This window comes from Salmo salar, chromosome 18 (genome assembly GCF_965601325.2).
Source record: "Salmo salar chromosome 18, fSalSal1, whole genome shotgun sequence".
Taxonomy (NCBI): Eukaryota; Metazoa; Chordata; class Actinopteri; order Salmoniformes; family Salmonidae; genus Salmo; species Salmo salar.
Window position 1 is genome coordinate 26,672,253 of NC_138308.1, and position 21,970 is coordinate 26,694,222.

General features: G+C 46.4%; 1 protein-coding gene across 6 annotated transcripts in view; it reads left to right on the plus strand.

Moving 5' to 3' along the window:
- LOC106577115 (girdin) overlaps positions 1–21,701 on the plus strand; it is a 102,992-nt gene extending 81,291 nt beyond the window's left edge. The window contains exons 21-35 of one of the 6 annotated variants that reach the window (XM_045700967.2): positions 531–808; positions 2,732–2,875; positions 3,236–3,422; positions 5,303–5,448; positions 5,844–5,936; positions 6,904–7,106; positions 11,564–11,635; positions 12,627–12,704; positions 13,756–13,968; positions 14,473–14,535; positions 15,770–15,856; positions 16,193–16,458; positions 16,657–17,134; positions 19,061–19,147; positions 19,747–21,701. In XM_045700967.2, coding sequence (XP_045556923.2) covers positions 531–808; positions 2,732–2,875; positions 3,236–3,422; positions 5,303–5,448; positions 5,844–5,936; positions 6,904–7,106; positions 11,564–11,635; positions 12,627–12,704; positions 13,756–13,968; positions 14,473–14,535; positions 15,770–15,856; positions 16,193–16,458; positions 16,657–17,134; positions 19,061–19,125 — 2,373 coding nt within the window. In that variant the 3' untranslated portion in view covers positions 19,126–19,147; positions 19,747–21,701. Of the gene's footprint in view, positions 1–530; positions 809–2,731; positions 2,876–3,235; positions 3,423–5,302; positions 5,449–5,843; positions 5,937–6,903; positions 7,107–11,563; positions 11,636–12,626; positions 12,705–13,755; positions 13,969–14,472; positions 14,536–15,769; positions 15,857–16,192; positions 16,459–16,656 lie in introns of all 6 variants that reach the window. The other 5 variants (XM_045700966.2, XM_045700961.2, XM_045700963.2 and 2 more) reach the window with 5 other exon arrangements.
- The last annotated feature ends 269 nt before the right edge of the window (positions 21,702–21,970 follow it).

Consider the following 21,970-nt stretch of genomic DNA (forward strand, 5'->3'; position numbering starts at 1 on the left):
CATCTATAGCCTGTATTGTAGTTGAAACTCTCCCCAAGCGTGTCTCTTCTCTCCACTCTGCCCCGTGGCTAGAGATAATTCCTTTCTCATTGAGCTTTGCTCCACAACATCTATTTTGATATATTTTATGGCAGCGGATCAACAAAATCTTGCTTTCTGCTGCAAGCCAAAACGAATTACAACTTTGAACATGTCTGTGCTTGTGATTTGTACTGGCAAAAAAACATTTGACCACTGATGTCTATCCAAATCAGACAAGGACATGCAAAGTCTCAACCATCAGAGTGGACTGGAGGGACAGGCTGGCTGTGTACACAGTGCCCCCTGTTGTTCAGAAGTGACACCTGTGTCTATTCAAATTATTTTGTGGGATCTTACCCTGATTTTCACATAATCAGTTAATCTAATCCATTGCTATTCCTAGCAGGACATGACAAAACCCTTGAAAAAACAGTTATAGTTAAGGGCATTTCCGATTGAGTTCAGACTGCTCAGATCGTCCAATCAGAAGTCTTGTTTCCCTCCCCTAGGTTGAGAACTCAACGCTGAACTCCCAGAGTGGCGCTCTCATGGCCCAGAATGCCCAACTGGCGACGCAGCAGTCCAGTACGGAGAACGAGAAGGAGGGGGCGGTGAGGGACAGGGAAGACCTGAGGTCCACCTATGAGATGCTGCTAAGGGACCATGAGAAACTGGCTGCCCTGCATGAGAGACAGGCCTCCGAGTACGAGGGCCTCATCGGCAAACATGGAGGCCTGAAGAGTGCCCACAAGAGCCTAGAGTCACAGCACAGAAACCTGGAGGACAGGTGGGCTTTCTACTGGCACTGTTATGTGCTTAATGCCTACTGCAGCACAGCTGGCCTACCATCACACACTTAACCACACTCACGGCCAAACACACACGTGCACGACAGTCTTATTATGAATTCACCTCCACTCTACCATTGCACAGCACTCAAGTCAGAGACGCGTGTAAACGCACAGCTGCTGTTCACTAACAGGTAGTACTGTATTTACAGGTATAACCAGCCGCTGTTCACTAACAGGTAGTACTGTATTTACAGGTATAACCAGCCGCTGTTCACTAACAGGTAGTACTGTATTTACAGGTATAACCAGCCGCTGTTCACTAACAGGTAGTACTGTATTTACAGGTATAACCAGCCGCTGTTCACTAACAGGTAGTACTGTATTTACAGGTATAACCAGCTGCTGTTCACTAACAGGTAGTACTGTATTTACAGGTATAACCAGCTGCTGTTCACTAACAGGTAGTACTGTATTTACAGGTATAACCAGCTGCTGTTCACTAACAGGTAGTACTGTATTTACAGGTATAACCAGCTGCTGTTCACTAACAGGTAGTACTGTATTTACAGGTATAACCAGCTGCTGTTCACTAACAGGTAGTACTGTATTTACAGGTATAACCAGCTGCTGTTCACTAACAGGTAGTACTGTATTTACAGGTATAACCAGCTGCTGTTCACTAACAGGTAGTACTGTATTTACAGGTATAACCAGCTGCTGTTCACTAACAGGTAGTACTGTATTTACAGGTATAACCAGCTGCTGTTCACTAACAGGTAGTACTGTATTTACAGGTATAACCAGCTGCTGTTCACTAACAGGTAGTACTGTATTTACAGGTATAACCAGCTGCTGTTCACTAACAGGTAGTACTGTATTTACAGGTATAACCAGCTGCTGTTCACTAACAGGTAGTACTGTATTTACAGGTATAACCAGCTGCTGTTCACTAACAGGTAGTACTGTATTTACAGGTATAACCAGCTGCTGTTCACTAACAGGTAGTACTGTATTTACAGGTATAACCAGCTGCTGTTCACTAACAGGTAGTACTGTATTTACAGGTATAACCAGCCGCTGTTCACTAACAGGTAGTACTGTATTTACAGGTATAACCAGCCGCTGTTCACTAACAGGTAGTACTGTATTTACAGGTATAACCAGCCGCTGTTCACTAACAGGTAGTACTGTATTTACAGGTATAACCAGCCGCTGTTCACTAACAGGTAGTACTGTATTTACAGGTATAACCAGCTGCTGTTCACTAACAGGTAGTACTGTATTTACAGGTATAACCAGCTGCTGTTCACTAACAGGTAGTACTGTATTTACAGGTATAACCAGCTGCTGTTCACTAACAGGTAGTACTGTATTTACAGGTATAACCAGCTGCTGTTCACTAACAGGTAGTACTGTATTTACAGGTATAACCAGCTGCTGTTCACTAACAGGTAGTACTGTATTTACAGGTATAACCAGCTGCTGTTCACTAACAGGTAGTACTGTATTTACAGGTATAACCAGCTGCTGTTCACTAACAGGTAGTACTGTATTTACAGGTATAACCAGCTGCTGTTCACTAACAGGTAGTACTGTATTTACAGGTATAACCAGCTGCTGTTCACTAACAGGTAGTACTGTATTTACAGGTATAACCAGCTGCTGTTCACTAACAGGTAGTACTGTATTTACAGGTATAACCAGCTGCTGTTCACTAACAGGTAGTACTGTATTTACAGGTATAACCAGCTGCTGTTCACTAACAGGTAGTACTGTATTTACAGGTATAACCAGCTGCTGTTCACTAACAGGTAGTACTGTATTTACAGGTATAACCAGCTACTGTTCACTAACAGGTAGTACTGTATTTACAGGTATAACCAGCTGCTGTTCACTAACAGGTAGTACTGTATTTACAGGTATAACCAGCTACTGAGGCAGAAGGATCAGCTGGAGGAGCTGGAGAAACAGCTGAAGGCAGAGCAGGAGAAGATGCTGTCTCAGAACAAGAGCCACGAGGCCACGGCTGCAGACTACCACAAACTGAAGGAGGAGAATGAAAGGTTAAACTGAATACTTTATGTATAATGAACCGAGGGGGAGGGGGGTGTGCCCTGAGGTTTACTTTGGGGTGCAAGGGAACATCCCTAAACTGTCAATCCAGCTGCAGAGAAACCTGTACAACAAGATTTTTTGAGAGCGAGGGAAAAGAAAGTCTATGTTTTGAGTGGCAGTATGCAGACATTTTAAGTGGTTGGTTACAATTAGAGAACTAACCATTTAGCTGTTATTTTCCTCGTCAATTAGTGAATTTTCCCCTTCTCTCATAAAGGTCTCTCCCTCAAGCCATGGTTTGACCTGTACCAGGGGCTATGAGTAAAGAATGTGCTGTTTGAAACCCGTTCTGATGTTTCTGTGTGTAGGCTGAACATGGCACATCGTCAGCTGGTGAAGGATAATGAGGGCCTGCAGGTCGACCATAAGAACCTGAAGAGCCAGATGAACGGTGCCAAGCTGGAACAGACCCGCATGGAGGCAGAGTTCTCCAAACTCAAAGAGCAGTACCAGCAGCTGGACATCACCTCCACCAAGCTCACCAACCAGTGTGAGGTACGGTTACATACCCCTCAACCCCACTTCTCTACCTCCCTCTCACCAACCAGTGTGAGGTACGGTTACATACCCCTCAACCCCACTTCTCTACCTCCCTCTCACCAACCAGTGTGAGGTACGGTTACATACCCCTCAACCCCACTTCTCTACCTCCCTCTCACCAACCAGTGTGAGGTACGGTTACATACCCCTCAACCCCACTTCTCTACCTCCCTCTCACCAACCAGTGTGAGGTACGGTTACATACCCCTCAACCCCACTTCTCTACCTCCCTCTCACCAACCAGTGTGAGGTACGGTTACATACCCCTCAACCCCACTTCTCTACCTCCCTCTCACCAACCAGTGTGAGGTACGGTTACATACCCCTCAACCCCACTTCTCTACCTCCCTCTCACCAACCAGTGTGAGGTACGGTAACATACCCCTCAACCCCATTTCTCTACCTCCCTCTCACCAACCAGTGTGAAGTACGGTTACATACCCCTCAACCCCACTTCTCTACCTCCCTCTCACCAACCAGTGTGAGGTACGGTTACATACCCCTCAACCCCACTTCTCTACCTCCCTCTCACCAACCAGTGTGAGGTACGGTTACATACCCCTCAACCCCACTTCTCTACCTCCCTCTCACCAACCAGTGTGAGGTACGGTTACATACCCCTCAACCCCACTTCTCTACCTCCCTCTCACTAACCAGTGTGAGGTACGGTTACATACCCCTCAACCCCACTTCTCTACCTCCCTCTCACCAACCAGTGTGAAGTACGGTTACATACCCCTCAACCCCACTTCTCTACCTCCCTCTCACCAACCAGTGTGAGGTACGGTTACATACCCCTCAACCCCACTTCTCTACCTCCCTCTCACCAACCAGTGTGAGGTACGGTTACATACCCCTCAACCCCACTTCTCTACCTCCCTCTCACCAACCAGTGTGAGGTACGGTTACATACCCCTCAACCCCACTTCTCTACCTCCCTCTCACTAACCAGTGTGAGATACGGTTACATACCCCTCAACCCCACTTCTCTACCTCCCTCTCACCAACCAGTGTGAGGTACGGTTACATACCCCTCAACCCCACTTCTCTACCTCCCTCTCACTAACCAGTGTGAGGTACGGTTACATACCCCTCAACCCCACTTCTCTACCTCCCTCTCACCAACCAGTGTGAGGTACGGTTACATACCCCTCAACCCCACTTCTCTACCTCCCTCTCACTAACCAGTGTGAGGTACGGTTACATACCCCTCAACCCCACTTCTCTACCTCCCTCTCACCAACCAGTCTGAGGTACGGTTACATACCCCTCAACCCTACTTCTCTACCTCCCTCTCACTAACCAGTGTGAGGTACGGTTACATACCCCTCAACCCCACTTCTCTACCTCCCTCTCACTAACCAGTGTGAGGTACGGTTACATACCCCTCAACCCCACTTCTCTACCTCCCTCTCACCAACCAGTGTGAGGAACTACAATATCTGCACCCCTTTCCCACAGACCGACTAGATTGGAATTTGCATGTGCCACATATTTCCCAACTCTATCACAGGAAACTCTTGGTAAATATGCCCCCATGTTATGGAAGTGTTCATAGCTGATATTGGGCCACTGTCCAGACATGAGTGTTTGCCTGACATCTGTCTGTTGGAAAGGAAGGCTGATTGAGTAGTTGTGCCTGGGGATACACAACTGGTTTCTCAACACTGTGCTCTTTGAGGCTTAAAGAGTGTCAGACAACTATTCACACACTGCAAAAGGCACAGCCCACCTGCAGTAATACATACAACCATGGAAAAGAAATGTGGAAACTTGCTCAATAAGCATTTCCATTGAAAATGTAGGTAAAAAAAGGTTTATTTCTCTCTCCCTAGTTGCTGAGTCAGTTGAAGGGGAACCTGGAGGAGGAGAACCGCCACCTGCTGGACCAGATCCAGACCCTGATGCTGCAGAACCGCACCCTGCTAGAACAGACCATGGAGAGCAAGGACCTGTTCCACGTAGAACAGAGACAGTACATGTGAGAGATGACCCCACTATTACATTTTGCAAGCCTGTAACCGGTGTCAAACATGTCAACAGGAGAAATGTCTGTTTCTTGGCTATGTAGCTAGATGTCATTTGTCCCTGATCCTAACTGGTCTAGATGTCATTTGTCCCTGACCCTAACTGGTCTAGATGTCATTTGTCCCTGACCCTAACTGGTCTAGATGTCATTTGTCCCTGGTCCTAACTGGTCTAGATGTCATTTGTCCCTGACCCTAACTGGTCTAGATGTCATTTGTCCCTGACCCTAACTGGTCTAGATGTCATTTGTCCCTGGTCCTAACTGGTCTAGATGTCATTTGTCCCTGGTCCTAACTGGTCTAGATGTCATTTGTCCCTGACCCTAACTGGTCTTTCCCTCCTTCACAGAGACAAGCTGAACGAGTTGAGGAGACAGAAGGAGAAGCTGGAGGAGAAGATCATGGATCAGTATAAGTTCTACGACCCCTCACCTCCACGGAGGTCAGTAGCTAGGAGGGATCCACTCACTGCTGTCACTGTGGTTGGTGCTGTGGCCAGACTCGGGAATGCTGCACTACATCATGTCCATAGATATCTGTATACTATCTGTCATAGTAAACAACTGGCTGAGACAAAGCAGACATCCCCCACATGAAAATGAAATGTACAACTGCAGTCGATTGCTGCAGTCGTCTGGTTAGGGTTCATTCTAGTACCTAATCGACTGCACTATACCTAGCCATTCCGTTCTGATTCATTTCCGTGCCTGACTAAATGCAGATGGTTTACGTCTGAACGTAACCAACCCCTGCATATGGTTGAAATTTCTACCTAACCAGGCAGCTCTGGTTCATATTTATGCCTAACCAACATCATCATAGCTGTAAATGATGGCTGTCTCTGGGGAATTGGTATGCTGTGGTTTACAAGAACACCCCAGATGCTGGACAACCCCTGGTTCAATAGGCATGAAATGGGAAAACAAACGAAATGCATTCCCTTCATTTCAAAACATTTCCCCCCCTTTTCCTTCCTACTGAACACTAGCCAGAGTCAAATAACAAACCCCTCCTCCCCATCTCTCTCCTTTCCCTCCCCTTCCCTCATCTCTCCCTCCCCTCTCCCTCCCTCATCTCTCTCCTTTCCCTCTCCCTCCCTCATCTCTCCCTCCCCTCTTCCTCCCCTCCCTCATCTCTCCCTCCCCTCTCCCTCCCCTCCCTCATCTCTCCCTCCCCTCTCCCTCTCCCTCCCTCATCTCTCCCTCCCTCATCTCTCCCTCCCTCATCTCTCCCTCCCTCTCCCTCCCTCATCTCTCCCTCCCCTCTCCCTCCCTCATCTCTCTCCTTTCCCTCTCCCTCCCTCATCTCTCCCTCCCCTCTCCCTCCCCTCCCTCATCTCTCCCTCCCCTCTCCCTCTCCCTCCCTCATCTCTCCCTCCCCTCTCCCTCCCCTCCCCTCTCTCGTGTCAGACGGGGGAATTGGATCACCCTGAAGATGAAGAAGCTGATCAAGCCGAGGAGTCGGGAGCGGATGCGTTCCCTGACGCTGACTCCCACACGCTCCGAGTCCAGCGATGGCTTCCTGGGGCTTCCTCTGGACAGCCAGGACTCCTCCTCCATAGGCTCTGGCTCCAACTCCCTGGACGACACGCTGACACACAAGAGGAGCAGCAGTGAGTAGACACACTCTCAGGCCTGCATGGAATACTCCCTACTGAACAGATCAAATCCAGCTTTATTTGAAGTGCAATTAAAACACATCAATATACTTTACAGTAAAATAAACACAATAGAAGGAAGCAATAGACCTTTAAAAAACCTGACCAGGCAGTCTAGGACTAGGTCTTCCTCTCTCAGTACAACTGACCAGAGGGACTGACACACAGGAAGAAGGACTAGATCACATGTTAGCTAAAAGACCCAGGAAGCAGAGCACGTATTGTATTAATAAATACATGCAGGGTTGGACACAGGAAAGGCAGGCACAGGAAATATGATCCACACAGAGACCAAAGGACACTGGGTCAGACAGGAAAGTACACTCTGTCACTAGAACATGAGAGGGTCAGATTCAGATTCAGGAAATGAAGAATGAGCAGGGTCAGATTCAGGAAATGAAGAATGAGCAGGGTCAGATTCAGGAAATGAAGAATGAGCACGGTCAGATTCAGGAAATGAAGAATGAGCCGGGTCAGATTCAGGAAATGAAGAATGAGCCGGGTCAGATTCAGGAAATGAAGAATGAGCAGGGTCAGAAATGAAGAATGAGCAGGGTCAGATTCAGGAAATGAAGAATGAGCAGGGTCAGATTCAGGAAATGAAGAATGAGCACGGTCAGATTCAGGAAATGAAGAATGAGCCGGGTCAGATTCAGGAAATGAAGAATGAGCCGGGTCAGATTCAGGAAATGAAGAATGAGCAGGGTCAGAAATGAAGAATGAGCAGGGTCAGATTCAGGAAATGAAGAATGAGCAGGGTCAGATTCAGGGAATGAAGAATGAGCAGGGTCAGATTTAGGAAATGAAGAATGAGCAGGGTCAGATTCAGGAAATGAAGAATGAGCAGGGTCAGATTCAGGAAATGAAGAATATGGGCAGGGTCAGATTCAGGAAATGAAGAATGAGCGCAGGGTCAGATTCAGGAAATGAAGAATGAGCGCAGGGTCAGATTCAGGAAATGAAGAATGAGCGCAGGGTCAGATTCAGGAAATGAAGAATGAGCGCAGGGTCAGATTCAGGAAATGAAGAATGAGCCGGGTCAGATTCAGGAAATGAAGAATGAGCAGGGTCAGAAATGAAGAATGAGCAGGGTCAGATTCAGGAAATGAAGAATGAGCAGGGTCAGATTCAGGAAATGAAGAATGAGCAGGGTCAGATTCAGGAAATGAAGAATGAGCAGGGTCAGATTCAGGAAATGAAGAATGAGCAGGGTCAGATTCAGGAAATGAAGAATGAGCAGGGTCAGATTCAGGAAATGAAGAATGGGCAGGGTCAGATTCAGGAAATGAAGAATATGGGCAGGGTCAGATTCAGGAAATGAAGAATGAGTGCAGGGTCAGATTCAGGAAATGAAGAATGAGCGCAGGGTCAGATTCAGGAAATGAAGAATGAGCGCAGGGTCAGATTCAGGAAATGAAGAATGAGCGCAGGGTCAGATTCAGGAAATGAAGAATGAGCAGGGTCAGATTCAGGAAATGAAGAATGAGCGCAGGGTCAGATTCAGGAAATGAAGAATGAGCAGGGTCAGATTCAGGAAATGAAGAATGAGCCGGGTCAGATTCAGGAAATGAAGAATGAGCAGGGTCAGATTCAGGAAATGAAGAATGAGCAGGGTCAGAAATGAAGAATGAGCAGGGTCAGGTTCAGGAAATGAAGAATGAGCAGGGTCAGATTCAGGAAATGAAGAATGAGCAGGGTCAGATTCAGGAAATGAAGAATGAGCCGGGTCAGATTCAGGAAATGAAGAATGAGCAGGGTCAGATTCAGGAAATGAAGAATGAGCAGGGTCAGATTCAGGAAATGAAGAATGTGCAGGGTCAGATTCAGGAAATGAAGAATATGGGCAGGGTCAGATTCAGGAAATGAAGAATGAGCAGGGTCAGATTCAGGAAATGAAGAATGAGCGCAGGGTCAGATTCAGGAAATGAAGAATGAGCAGGGTCAGATTCAGGAAATGAAGAATGAGCCGGGTCAGATTCAGGAAATGAAGAATGAGCGCAGGGTCAGATTCAGGAAATGAAGAATGAGCAGGGTCAGATTCAGGAAATGAAGAATGAGCCGGGTCAGATTCAGGAAATGAAGAATGAGCAGGGTCAGATTCAGGAAATGAAGAATGAGCAGGGTCAGATTCAGGAAATGAAGAATGAGCGCAGGGTCAGATTCAGGAAATGAAGAATGAGCGGGGTCAGATTCAGGAAATGAAGAATGAGCGGGGTCAGATTCAGGAAATGAAGAATGAGCAGGGTCAGATTCAGGGAATGAAGAATGAGCAGGGTCAGATTCAGGAAATGAAGAATGAGCAGGGTCAGATTCAGGAAATGAAGAATGGGCAGGGTCAGATTCAGGAAATGAAGAATGAGCGCAGGGTCAGATTCAGGAAATGAAGAATGAGCGCAGGGTCAGATTCAGGAAATGAAGAATGAGCGCAGGGTCAGATTCAGGAAATGAAGAATGAGCGCAGGGTCAGATTCAGGAAATGAAGAATGAGCGCAGGGTCAGATTCAGGAAATGAAGAATGAGCGCAGGGTCAGATTCAGGAAATGAAGAATGAGCGCAGGGTCAGATTCAGGAAATGAAGAATGAGCAGGGTCAGATTCAGGAAATGGAGAATGAGCAGGGTCAGATTCAGGAAATGAAGAATGAGCAGGGTCAGATTCAGGAAATGAAGAATGAGCAGGGTCAGATTCAGGAAATGAAGAATGAGCAGGGTCAGATTCAGGAAATGAAGAATGAGCAGGGTCAGATTCAGGAAATGAAGAATGGGCAGGGTCAGATTCAGGAAATGAAGAATGAGCGCAGGGTCAGATTCAGGAAATGAAGAATGAGCGCAGGGTCAGATTCAGGAAATGAAGAATGAGCAGGGTCAGATTCAGGAAATGAAGAATGAGCGCAGGGTCAGATTCAGGAAATGAAGAATGAGCAGGGTCAGAGCCAGGAAATGAAGAATGAGCCGGGTCAGATTCAGGAAATGAAGAATGAGCGCAGGGTCAGATTCAGGAAATGAAGAATGAGCAGGGTCAGATTCAGGAAATGAAGAATGAGCCGGGTCAGATTCAGGAAATGAAGAATGAGCAGGGTCAGATTCAGGAAATGAAGAATGAGCAGGGTCAGATTCAGGAAATGAAGAATGAGCGCAGGGTCAGATTCAGGAAATGAAGAATGAGCGGGGTCAGATTCAGGAAATGAAGAATGAGCGGGGTCAGATTCAGGAAATGAAGAATGAGCAGGGTCAGATTCAGGGAATGAAGAATGAGCAGGGTCAGATTCAGGAAATGAAGAATGAGCAGGGTCAGATTCAGGAAATGAAGAATGGGCAGGGTCAGATTCAGGAAATGAAGAATGAGCGCAGGGTCAGATTCAGGAAATGAAGAATGAGCGCAGGGTCAGATTCAGGAAATGAAGAATGAGCGCAGGGTCAGATTCAGGAAATGAAGAATGAGCGCAGGGTCAGATTCAGGAAATGAAGAATGAGCGCAGGGTCAGATTCAGGAAATGAAGAATGAGCGCAGGGTCAGATTCAGGAAATGAAGAATGAGCGCAGGGTCAGATTCAGGAAATGAAGAATGAGCAGGGTCAGATTCAGGAAATGGAGAATGAGCAGGGTCAGATTCAGGAAATGAAGAATGAGCAGGGTCAGATTCAGGAAATGAAGAATGAGCAGGGTCAGATTCAGGAAATGAAGAATGAGCAGGGTCAGATTCAGGAAATGAAGAATGAGCAGGGTCAGATTCAGGAAATGAAGAATGGGCAGGGTCAGATTCAGGAAATGAAGAATGAGCGCAGGGTCAGATTCAGGAAATGAAGAATGAGCGCAGGGTCAGATTCAGGAAATGAAGATTCAGGAAATGAAGAATGAGCCGGGTCAGATTCAGGAAATGAAGAATGAGCGCAGGGTCAGATTCAGGAAATGAAGAATGAGCAGGGTCAGTTTCAGGAAATGAAGAATGAGCAGGGTCAGATTCAGGAAATGGAGAATGAGCAGGGTCAGATTCAGGAAATGGAGAATGAGCAGGGTCAGATTCAGGAAATGAAGAATGAGCAGGGTCAGATTCAGGAAATGAAGAATGAGCAGGGTCAGATTCAGGAAATGAAGAATGAGCAGGGTCAGATTCAGGAAATGAAGAATGAGCAGGGTCAGATTCAGGAAATGAAGAATGAGCAGGGTCAGATTCAGGAAATGAAGAATGAGCAGGGTCAGATTCAGGAAATGAAGAATGAGCGCAGGGTCAGATTCAGGAAATGAAGAATGAGCAGGGTCAGATTCAGGAAATGAAGAATGAGCAGTGATCAGTTGCAGACGGTGAGGTATGCCGGGCTGGAGACTCCAGGACAGTAGATGCTTGTTGCTGTGTGGTGGTTGGTTGTGTGGACCTAATGCTTGCGATGCTTGTTTTTCTCTCTCTGTGCAAAAGGGAAGAGAGACTCTCAGAGAGTGCAGCATTCCCATGTGCAGGGTAACCAGGGTAACCAGGGTTCCTCTAATGGTATGCTAAGAGGGGAGGGCTGGGCGCGGCTTGTAGTCGAGCTGTCCTCTCACTCAAATCATGTCAACGTGTCATGACTCATCCTTCAGTCAATGTCCATACCTATTAAAAGGTGCAATGCATTATGGGTCACCTCAATGCACCAGCTATTAACACATTTTTTGTCTTCAACTATAGTAAAGACAACCTTTTATGCAACTATTTGATTTGTCTTTGAATAGCTCTAATAACGTTTAAGTAACACACAATATGAGATATGTCTAAAAAAAAAAGACTGAAGTTCCGCTTCTTTATTTCTGTGAAATGCAGACTGGAGCTGGAAATCTAAAATGGTGTCTCTGTATAGTCAGTGTCCCAGAATCTTCTGTTTCCCTGTGAATACTCCTTTCACTGCAGTGCCACTCCCCTTGTCTCATCGTTTTACCTCCTAATTGCACCCTTTAATAAACATCACTGTGTGTGTGTGTGTGTGTGTGTGTGTGTGTGTGTGTGTGTGTGTGTGTGTGTGTGTGTGTGTGTGTGTGTGTGTGTGTGTGTGTGGTGTGTGTGTGGTGTGTGTGTGGTGTGTGTGTGTGTGTGTGTGTGTGTGTGTGGTGTCTGTTGGCAGCCTGATGCCTTCTATGTGACAACCCTCTTCACAGCCATCCCACTGAGCTGGTGTTTTGTGTATGAATTTGTTTGAACAGTGAGTGTTAGTGTGTGTGTGCTCATTTGCATGTAAGCGTTTTCACTTGTGTAACTCTGTGTGTTTGTTTTCGGTCCCAGTTGGGTCTTCAGGGCACTACCCTGGTTCTCTCCCCCTGGTTCTCTCCCCCTGGTTCTCTCCCCCTGGTTCTCTCCCCCTGGTTCTCTCCCCCTGGTTCTCTCCCCCTGGGTTTCTCCCCCTGGTTCTCAGCATTAACATCCATCTGTTTTCCCCTCCTTTCTGTTCCTCTCCATCTCCCCTGGTCTTTCTGTTTCTCCCCTCTCTGCTTTGGCTGTAAACTGACAGCTCTGAAAAGGTTGCCCTTTATGAGGACCAGATCGAAGGAGAAAGACAAAGAGAAGGCCATCTACCGCCGGTCCATGTGTAAGACCTCCAATAGCCCGCCCAGCGTCCTACCACCTCCCCCCATCGCTCCACCTCCTCTGGCCTGCGCCTGCCTCCCTCCATCACCTAGTCTCCTCTCATAGCTTCTAGCTGGTTTCTTTCCTTCCATTCTAGGAATACAAAACTCAAACACTACTGTATCCCTAATAGTAGCTGCATCTATCTTAACACATGTTGTTGTGTTTGGGTTAGATTTGTGTACAGTCAAAGTAATGACATACAAGAACTAACATATGTTGATATTAGAACAAACTAACACTCTCTTCAGTGATTAAGGACACGAATGTGAGTTAGTGTGATTGTAGAGGATAGAAGTGTTCTGTGAACTGTAGGGTTCACAGATATCGCTGTAGTGTTGTGATATCTGTAGATGAGCTGTAGATTATTTTTAGTCGAGGTCTAGTCCATGTATATGTGTGTGACAGTGCAGTCACGAGGAACTGTATGCCAGTTCACTTTTCTCTACTGTACCGTACTGTATGGTGTGGTGTGGTCTGTGGATGTGTGTGGCCTGCACTGTGTGACTCTGGCCCCATCTATATATCTCAGCCTGTGGTGTGAGTGCAGCCTGCCGTCTCACCCCTCTCTCACTACAGTGCTGATGCAGGCATGGCTTGGCAGAACCACACTGCGCGCGCTCTCTCTCTCTCTCTCTCTCTCTCAGCCACCATGTAGGAATTGAAATGGAGCCTTCCATTGATTTCTTTATCTTTTTCTCTATCTTGTTTTTTCTTTCTTTCTTTCTCTCATTTTCTCTATCATTCCCTGTCTTTTCTTTTATCTGTCACTCTCTCTGCTATTTTTATTGAGTCTTTTTTCATTTTGGCTGCATTTCAGCTCTTTTGCATGCCTTGCCAACATGGGCTTGCCGACACTGACTGTGTCACATCTCTGAATGCTGCTGCTCTGACTCTTAGCAGCCACTGCATGCCTAGCCTACCGCTGCTCCCTGTGCCCTCCCTCTGGGGCCAGTCAGCCCACCACATAAGGGTAGGAGGTATCGGCTAATTGATCTTCATCTCCAACCCAGCTATGAACGACTTGCTACAGACCATGGCCCTGGCGGGGGGTCAGTGGGCAGGCAGCACAGAGAACCTGGAGGGGCCCGTCGAGACCAACGGGGGCAGCAGTACCCGGCGAATGAAAGAGCTGGGTTCCATGGCCTACTCCACCAACGCTATCAACTACGCCACCCTCACCCTACCTTCAGGCAGCAGGGCCAAGAGGAGCCTGAAGATCAAAGGTAGAGACTACAGGACCGCTAGTCTATCCCCTCTTCCTCTGTGTGGTGATCTGAACTATCGTCTAGGGAAAGGGGATACCTAGTCAGTTGCACAACTGAATGCATTCAACCAAAATGTGTCTTCTGCATTTAACCATCTGAATCAGAGAGGTGCGGGAGGCTGCCTTAAACGACGTCCAGGTCATCGGCCCCTGGGGAGCAGTTGTTGTTGGGGGTTAACTGCCTTGCTCTGAGGCAGAACGGCAAATTTGTCCACCTTGCTGGCTCGGGGATTCAAACCAGCGTCCTTTCGGTTACTGGCCCAATGCTCTTAACCTGTGTATTTACTGTAGTAGAAAGATCTGCCGTCATTAATTTCATTTTTTTCATACTCTAGCTTTCAGAAGATTGGCTTACTGATTGGCTGACGCAGACTTTGCTTCCCTCATAAGCCCTATTCTCCTATAGTCTCTCCATCCCGCCAATCATAACTCATATTTCCTCATCTCTTTGTCTTTCTTCCAGACAACGCTTCCTGTGAAGATGTCCCAGCATCCTCAGACGACCCCATTGAGGTCAAAGGACAAGGTAAAATAACTGTTGACCTTAAGGACAGAAACTCCCATTACTATTATATACCACAGGGATTAACACCAGTTTACTACTGGAATGAAATATCAAATGGCCCCCAAAAAAGTCCCTGTTTTAAAAAGCCCTACAGTAAGTGTAAATGTTGTGTCACCATGATGTAAAGATAGCCCACTAACGTTAGCTAGAAGCTTGGCCCATATCTCGGCATTTCAGTTTGCTACCATTAGAAAGGGATTCTGCCAAAATGTTATCATTAACCGTAAACTCCACCTAACAAATGGTCTAAAGCTGCCTGCCTCCATTAGCTGGTAGATCAGGTTTTCTGCTTACTCCATATCCCCACTCACACACACATATAACACACACAAGTTATCTCTATTTCCTGTTCACTCTTGGCTAGTTAAAATGTCCTCCCACTGACATGTACATTGTGTAATACAGTAATTATACTTGTTTTTTTTTAATTGCATGAATTTCACAAGGACAGTCTGTTTCACTTACACTCTGTTACATTAATGTTCTGGAATGTTTGTGAGTTAACTAATATAATGGAAGATAGTCTAGAACCATGCAGTATTTCCTAGTGAGCGTAACTAGCAGTAGCTCAGTATTAGTGAACTGCACTGCTGTAGCCCAGTGTAGTGTCTAATATCTGTGGGAGCAGGTTAACCCAGGCAGTTATGTGTGTTGAATGTGCCAGGCCTGCAGGTCTTTAACAGTACTCAGGCTCTCACCCTCTGTTCTCGACCCATCCACTATGTGCAGAGTCCCCTGTAGCATCTGTTGGAAGTCACACGTCTGTCTAAGACCACTAAAAGTACCACTTCAAGATCGCTACCACTATAAATGATTACCGGCCTCATACCTGCTGACATCACTTTCCCAAATCTGAACCATCCTGAACCATCCTGAAGCCCACTAATAACAGCAACAACACTATCAGTTTGCATCTCACACACCTGTCCTCTAGTATAATCCTCCTCTCCCTCCCCTGTTGGCCTCTGGGTCATTCACAAAGCTCCTTTCCTCCAATCAGGTTTTAATATAGATCCTTCCTCTTGAATGATTCTTCCCTTCAAGTATGTGTGCCCCTCCCTCCCCACTCCCTTTGTGTGATCGGGCATGTTGTTGGAGTAGCATGGCACCGTGCCACCCTTCCTGCCTGCATGCACCATCTGCTGCCCTGTGTGACGTGCTCTCTCAAACTGTGTGCACTCGTCTCCCTATCCAGCCTCCAGACCCTCCAGCCTCCATAGTATCAAGACCATCAGTAGTAATGGCAATAATAACTCCCACTTCTCTCCACTCCAGACCAAAGGTACAGTCACCCCCCTCTCTCCCACGCTCCTGTATACCGTTGTTGATTCACACACACAATAGATTCAAACAATAAGAAACAGAAGGAAGAAATGAGTATACAACTCTTGGGAATTGCTTCTTCTCTTAGTCTGAGGGATGTTCTGGGAGGGTCCAGGTTTAGCATATTTTGTATTTATTTGCTGTGTCACAAAAAAGCAGGTTCCAGAGCTATGTTCCTGAGCGATGCTTTATATCCAGAGCCTGTCATCACCTTGGGGTGGTACTCTAATGTTAGTACTTGAGTTAGTCATACGCCGTTAGTACAGAACTCACCTACAGTACTGCTTCTCTTCAGGCACGTTGAACGGAAACCTCAGCAGGCCCCACAGTGAGAGTAGTGGGGAGTTCAGTCTCAGTCTGGACCAGGAGGAGTGGTCCAGCGGGAGCAGCCCTGTCCAGCACCCCCTGTCCCGCTCCTCTCACCAGAGCCCCATGCTGCTGCGGAGGTCCCTGGACCCCCAGGCCGCTCAGGTCAGGAAGAAGACGAGCAACTCCTCGGGCAGCACCAGTGAAGTGGTCTCTCTACAGCAGTTCCTAGAGGAGAGCACCGACCCTGCAGAGGTGACAGCCTGGAACACACAGCAACACTAGATTACAACACTGTACTATACCATTTTGGGATAGGAGTACTGTTTTATTCATAGGCTTCAGATGTGCTATGATAAGAAACAAGTAGAAGTTATTTCACCAATCAAGTCTGCTATAAAGCCCAGGTAATGTCATGGTATGGAAACTTGAATGTCTCCTCTCCATCTCCAGTCTGGCAGCCAAGAGAATCTGACCGTTGAGTCTCCCCGCCTCTCTGGAGGCACTGAGCATGTGCAGAGGGACCGGGCTGAGCGAGGCTCCACCTCCTGCACCGGCACTAAGGGGCGGGGCATCCTGCGCTCAGCCAGTGGGAAGGCAGCGCCAGTGCACTCAGACGGCCGCCCCGCAAGGGGTGGCCAACCAGGTCGTCCCAGTCTACGGAAGGCAGAGAGTACGCGTGTGAAGGGCACGGTCCAGCCCCGGGTCGTCCTCTCCTCCCAGAGTAAAGCCATGTCTGTGTCTGAGCGTCTGGACATCTCTTCCACCTCCTTCTCCACGCTGCCCCGGGCCAGCAGCGTCATCTCCACAGCTGAGGGCTCCACGCGTCGGACCAGCATACACGACCTGCTGTCCAAAGACGCCCGGCAGCCTGTGTCTGTGGACCACTCACCCTCCTCAAAGGCCTCGCCTCGCGCCTCCACCACGCCCAGTGAGTACCCCACAACCAGTACCCCCTCACAACACCCCAATCACCAGTCCATCCCCCTAGCCCCAGCCCTCGTGCCCAAGTCAGTCAGTATGCCCTGCACGGGCAGTCAGCAACCCCCCAATAGTAAGGAAACTGATCTCTCCAGCCTGGAGTCCTTCTTTGGAAAGTCCTTCACAGTAGAGTCAGTGTTTATGGACTCCATCTTCAGCGAGCCAACCTTCACAGGGGCCAAGAGCCATACCTTCCTCTCCCTCAACACCTCCCTGGTCAGTAACATCAGCGGCCCCCCAGGCAAAACCCACCCCCAGCCCAACTCTGTTCAAACCGCCCAGAACCAACCAAATGGTCAAAAGCCCTGCCCACCTGATCAGAATGGGGAACAGGAGGTAATTGACACCAATCGTGTGCTCGATGCTGACCAATCCCCATCCCAACCCCTTAGCCCAGAGGACCAACAATCGTTGTGGTATGAGTATGGCTGTGTCTGAATGTGTGGCGCCCTGGTCAGCTACTGATCTGGGACCTGCATAAGGACCAGTGATGGTGGGGGAGAAAGAAGGAACTCTGCATGCTTTATCAAAGCACTATCATGCTATGTTTCTGTTGAGCTTTCATGTTTTCATGGCTGATTTGTAAATCACAATTCCTCACCTCTGGTTTGGTCTATCCCTTTGTCTTGTGGAAGTGGGGTTCTCTGGATGTCTTTGCTTCAATATTCATTAATCAAACCTCTTGTTTGGCTCACATTTTAAAGCTATTACATGACTGCATTATGGGGGACATGAATAGCTGTTCTTGTTATTTTAATCAACATTTACCATTTATTTATCAATCACAAATGCATCTTCAGAAAACATGTTGCAACGCTACATTAACTATCATTTGGACATTCAGTTCAACTTTTTTTAAATTAATCTCCATGTCAGAGGTCCTCCAGAGTTATAATGGAGCTCTGTTTAATATTAACGTTATGAGACGTGCTGTCCCATGATAGGCTGTCTGAGGAACACATTAGCTGCCAATAAGCTCTATTTATGGAGTCATTAAGTAATCTAGCCCTTCAGAGGAAAGAGCTACTATCTTTAACAGGAAACCAGTTTCTCATCTATTAATGAGATATAATAGATTCTGTTTCCCTTTTTTTCTTATTGGGTGTTTGGTATGTGGGGGAATCCTGTCCTCTCTAAAGTACTGTGTCGCATTTCATTACCAGTCTAATTCTACTGTATCGACCTCAATGCATATTCACTGAACTGCATGGCTTTATTCTGTCTTGGTTTGTTCTGGACCTTTCATTTTGATTGTTGTGATCAAAATGGTTTTGTCTTTTTCTTTGGTGTGTTTGTGTTTTGTGCATATGACACGTTTTTTCTGTTCTATTTAATTTTCTGAACAAATCCTTCTCAATTGGGGTTAAGGGATGGTTTTGGAAGAAATGTCATTCACTAAATGATTTGAGAGGAAATGTAAGTTGTAGAGAGAATGTTGCCTTGCTAGTGTTAGTGATGAGAGAAATTTGCAAGTGAGACGAATGTGATTGTAAGATTATTTTGTGAATGAAGGTTCTTCTACTCTTGGTTGTCATGGTATTGGATCTGGGTAAGGTGTCGTGAGAATGCTCACGGCCACAATACAAATTCCAATAGCACAATAACTCATTTTAGGTTATGTATTATTGTAGACTGACTGGGTCCACCTTGTACAAACGTATATTATGAACCATATGAAGTTATATTCAAGGGCAGAAAGCACTCCTTTATGCACCAGTAGTAGGAGTAGTGATGTCGTTGGTAGTTTAGATGTATTTATTTCTGCTTCGTTATGTATTTACCATTTTGAAATAGTTTTATCGTATTTATCTTGTGTGTATAAACCATTAACTGCAGCCTTTATTCAGATGGAATATAACATGCTTTTGTTCTGCAGATGTGGAAGTGTTACAAGAGCGCAGAAAGTCAAAAAGCGGAACTGGGGAGCAACAAAGCTCCTAAACATTATTGATGAGCTCAAGTGGTGAGTGCTGCTCTCCAAGTCCAACAGGGAGATGGGGGGGGGGGGCTCCATGGTAACCCAAAGTGGTGTAACAGATGTCCCATCCTGGACGTGCTTGCTTATGCTACGCTGGTGTGTCGTCGTCGTCGTCCCCCCCGGCCTGGCTTGTGCCACCCGGTAAAGGGCACATGAATGGACCGTCTGCATGGCGTCTGGTGGAACACGCTTTGTCCATTTTTGTGCCCAACCCCTAATAACAGGAGGACCTGTCTGTCCTGCTACACCTACATGCACCCCCTCCCTCCCGTCCTCCCTGCTCCTCAGTGATACTGTGTGTGTCCATAGCTGGCTTTACTTCACTTTTTTCTGTTGGTATTCAGGAAAAAGCACTGGTGGCTGTATACGAGGTTGTGGTCCCTTTGCGAGCTTATCTATCTGCAGTACTGCATGGCTTTGGTGTCGTGCAGCTGAAACCCCTCCCCTTACCCGGACTGTCGATGCATGTAGACTGCTTTCCTGTGCGTCCATATCTACATGTTCATCTTCTTCTGTCATTTCTGCCTCTAACATTTTTCTGTCCCCTTCTCTTCTTCTCTTCACTCTGTCTGCCTCCAACTCAGAGGAAAGTGACCTTCGAGCTGTCTGTTTGACTTTGAAGCCTTTAAAAGTTGGTCTACTGAGATGGTCTTCAGTGAGAAAAGCTTGTAAAAACAACAACATTTAAATCAATTTCAAGAATGCTTCAATAGAGAAAAGTAAACGTCCTCTTTTTTCCTTGAATCAAGGAAACAAAACTCATAAAGGGACATTTCTAAAATGTTCAATTTCATATTCATCATCTCCAGCAACCACCCCAACAACAACATATGAGAAAATGCCACGTTTCTATGTTTTGTGGTAAAATATAGAGGAAGATGTGTTTCCAATTACATCATTGTTGTGCATGGTGTGATTTTGAACCAATTATGAGTAGGTATTGCTTACTAATTGGTTGATGTCATTGGAAAATATATTTTTTACTGCAAAACATAAATGCACCTTTTTTTTTTTTACATATGTTGATGTTGGGGTGGTGCTGGAGGTGATGAATATGAAGTAGAAACATGTTGAAATTTCCCTTTAAGACATACAGGTAACTGCCAAAATAAAAGAAACGCCAACAAAGTGTCTTAATAGGGCGTTGGGCCACCACGAGCCACCCAGAACAGCTTCAATACGCCTTGGCATAGATTCTACAAGTGTCTGGAACTCTATTGGAGGGATGCAACACCATTCTTCCATGAGAAATTCTATAATTTTGTGTTTTGTTGATGGTGGTGGAAAACGCTGTCTCAGGCGCCGCTCCAGAATCTCCCATAAGTGTTCAATTGGGTTGAGATCTGGTGACTGAGACGGCCATGACATATGGTTTACATCGTTTTCATGCTCATCAGACCATTCAGTGACCAATCGTGCCCTGTGGAGGGACATTGGGCCCGTTTGTTTCACATGGCCCGGTGCCCCGGGTGGGTGTAGATTTCACTTAAGGACCAATGGGAGCACCGGGCCATGCAAAACTACCTTGCCCATTGTTGTCCTGGAAGAGACCACTCCCATCAGGATTGAAATTCTTCACCATCGGTTGAAGGTGATCCTCAGAATAGATGTGTATATATTGGTGTTTACCTTGCCATCTAAGGGGTTGAGAGGATCTAAACCATGGCAGGAAAGTGCTCCTCACACCATAACAGTGCTGCCAGAACCCTCATTTACTCAAGTTTGTCCTTTATTTTGGCAGTTACCTGTATGTGGTGACAATTGTTTTTCTAAAACTGACTTTCTGGCAAATTTTTACCTTTATTTAACTAGGCAAGTCAGTTAAGAACAATTTCTTATTTTCAATGACGGCCTAGGAACAGTGGGTTAACTGCCTTGTTCAGGGGCAGAACGACAGATTTTTACCTTGTCAGCTCGGGGATTTGATCATGCAACCTTTCGGTTACTAGTCCAACGCTCTAATGACTAGGCTACCTGCTATGGTGACAGACTGCTAACGTTCACTCTACACGGACCTACACTTGGTGCCAATGTTCACGCAAAGCCAAATGGGTGAGCTTCAACTAGACCCTGGGGACTCCACATTGTCCTCTGTGTGACTTTGAATCAGCTGGACTTTTGCAGTCTGCCATTTGATGTTAATGATACTCTTTGTAAATGAGCATGCACATGCAACATCTTTCTTCTGTGGAACAGCTGACATCTACTTTCAGCAATATGCACAGGAAATAAAACTGCATGTGGACACAGAACAACAAGGTCAACCACATTCTGCATGGAGCAATCAATCAACACGCTTTCCTCCCAATCAGAATGGACTATGTTTTAAGTTGTGTTCCTCTGAAATGCCAAAATGACTATCGCAGGAAGCCATGCCATCTGTTTGATTGACAGCCAATCCAATCAAGATAAAGGTTGTGTGAGCTGAATGGCACAGCTGTGTATGTGTACAGTGCTGTCAGATTACTGTGTCTGTGATGATGACCTAGTGTCCATTTCCTTCTCCACTTTTACATAAATCTATTTGATGTAATGAAAATTCCAGAAGACTCCTGTGTGTCATTTCATCTTCACTGCCCACAGCGCCAAGTCTTCATCTCATAAAGGACTGTAACTGTCAAGTGTCATCTATTCTTCGTCTGATGAATAATTTGTAATCTAATCACCAACTGAAGTTGGATGATTGGATGAAAGTAATGTCATGATTTCTACAGACAGATTAATGTAATGCCCCTTTAAATATTATATATGACACTTTAGGGGGAATAGGCCTGCACTGTTTATTCTGCTTTATTGAAAATGTTTTGC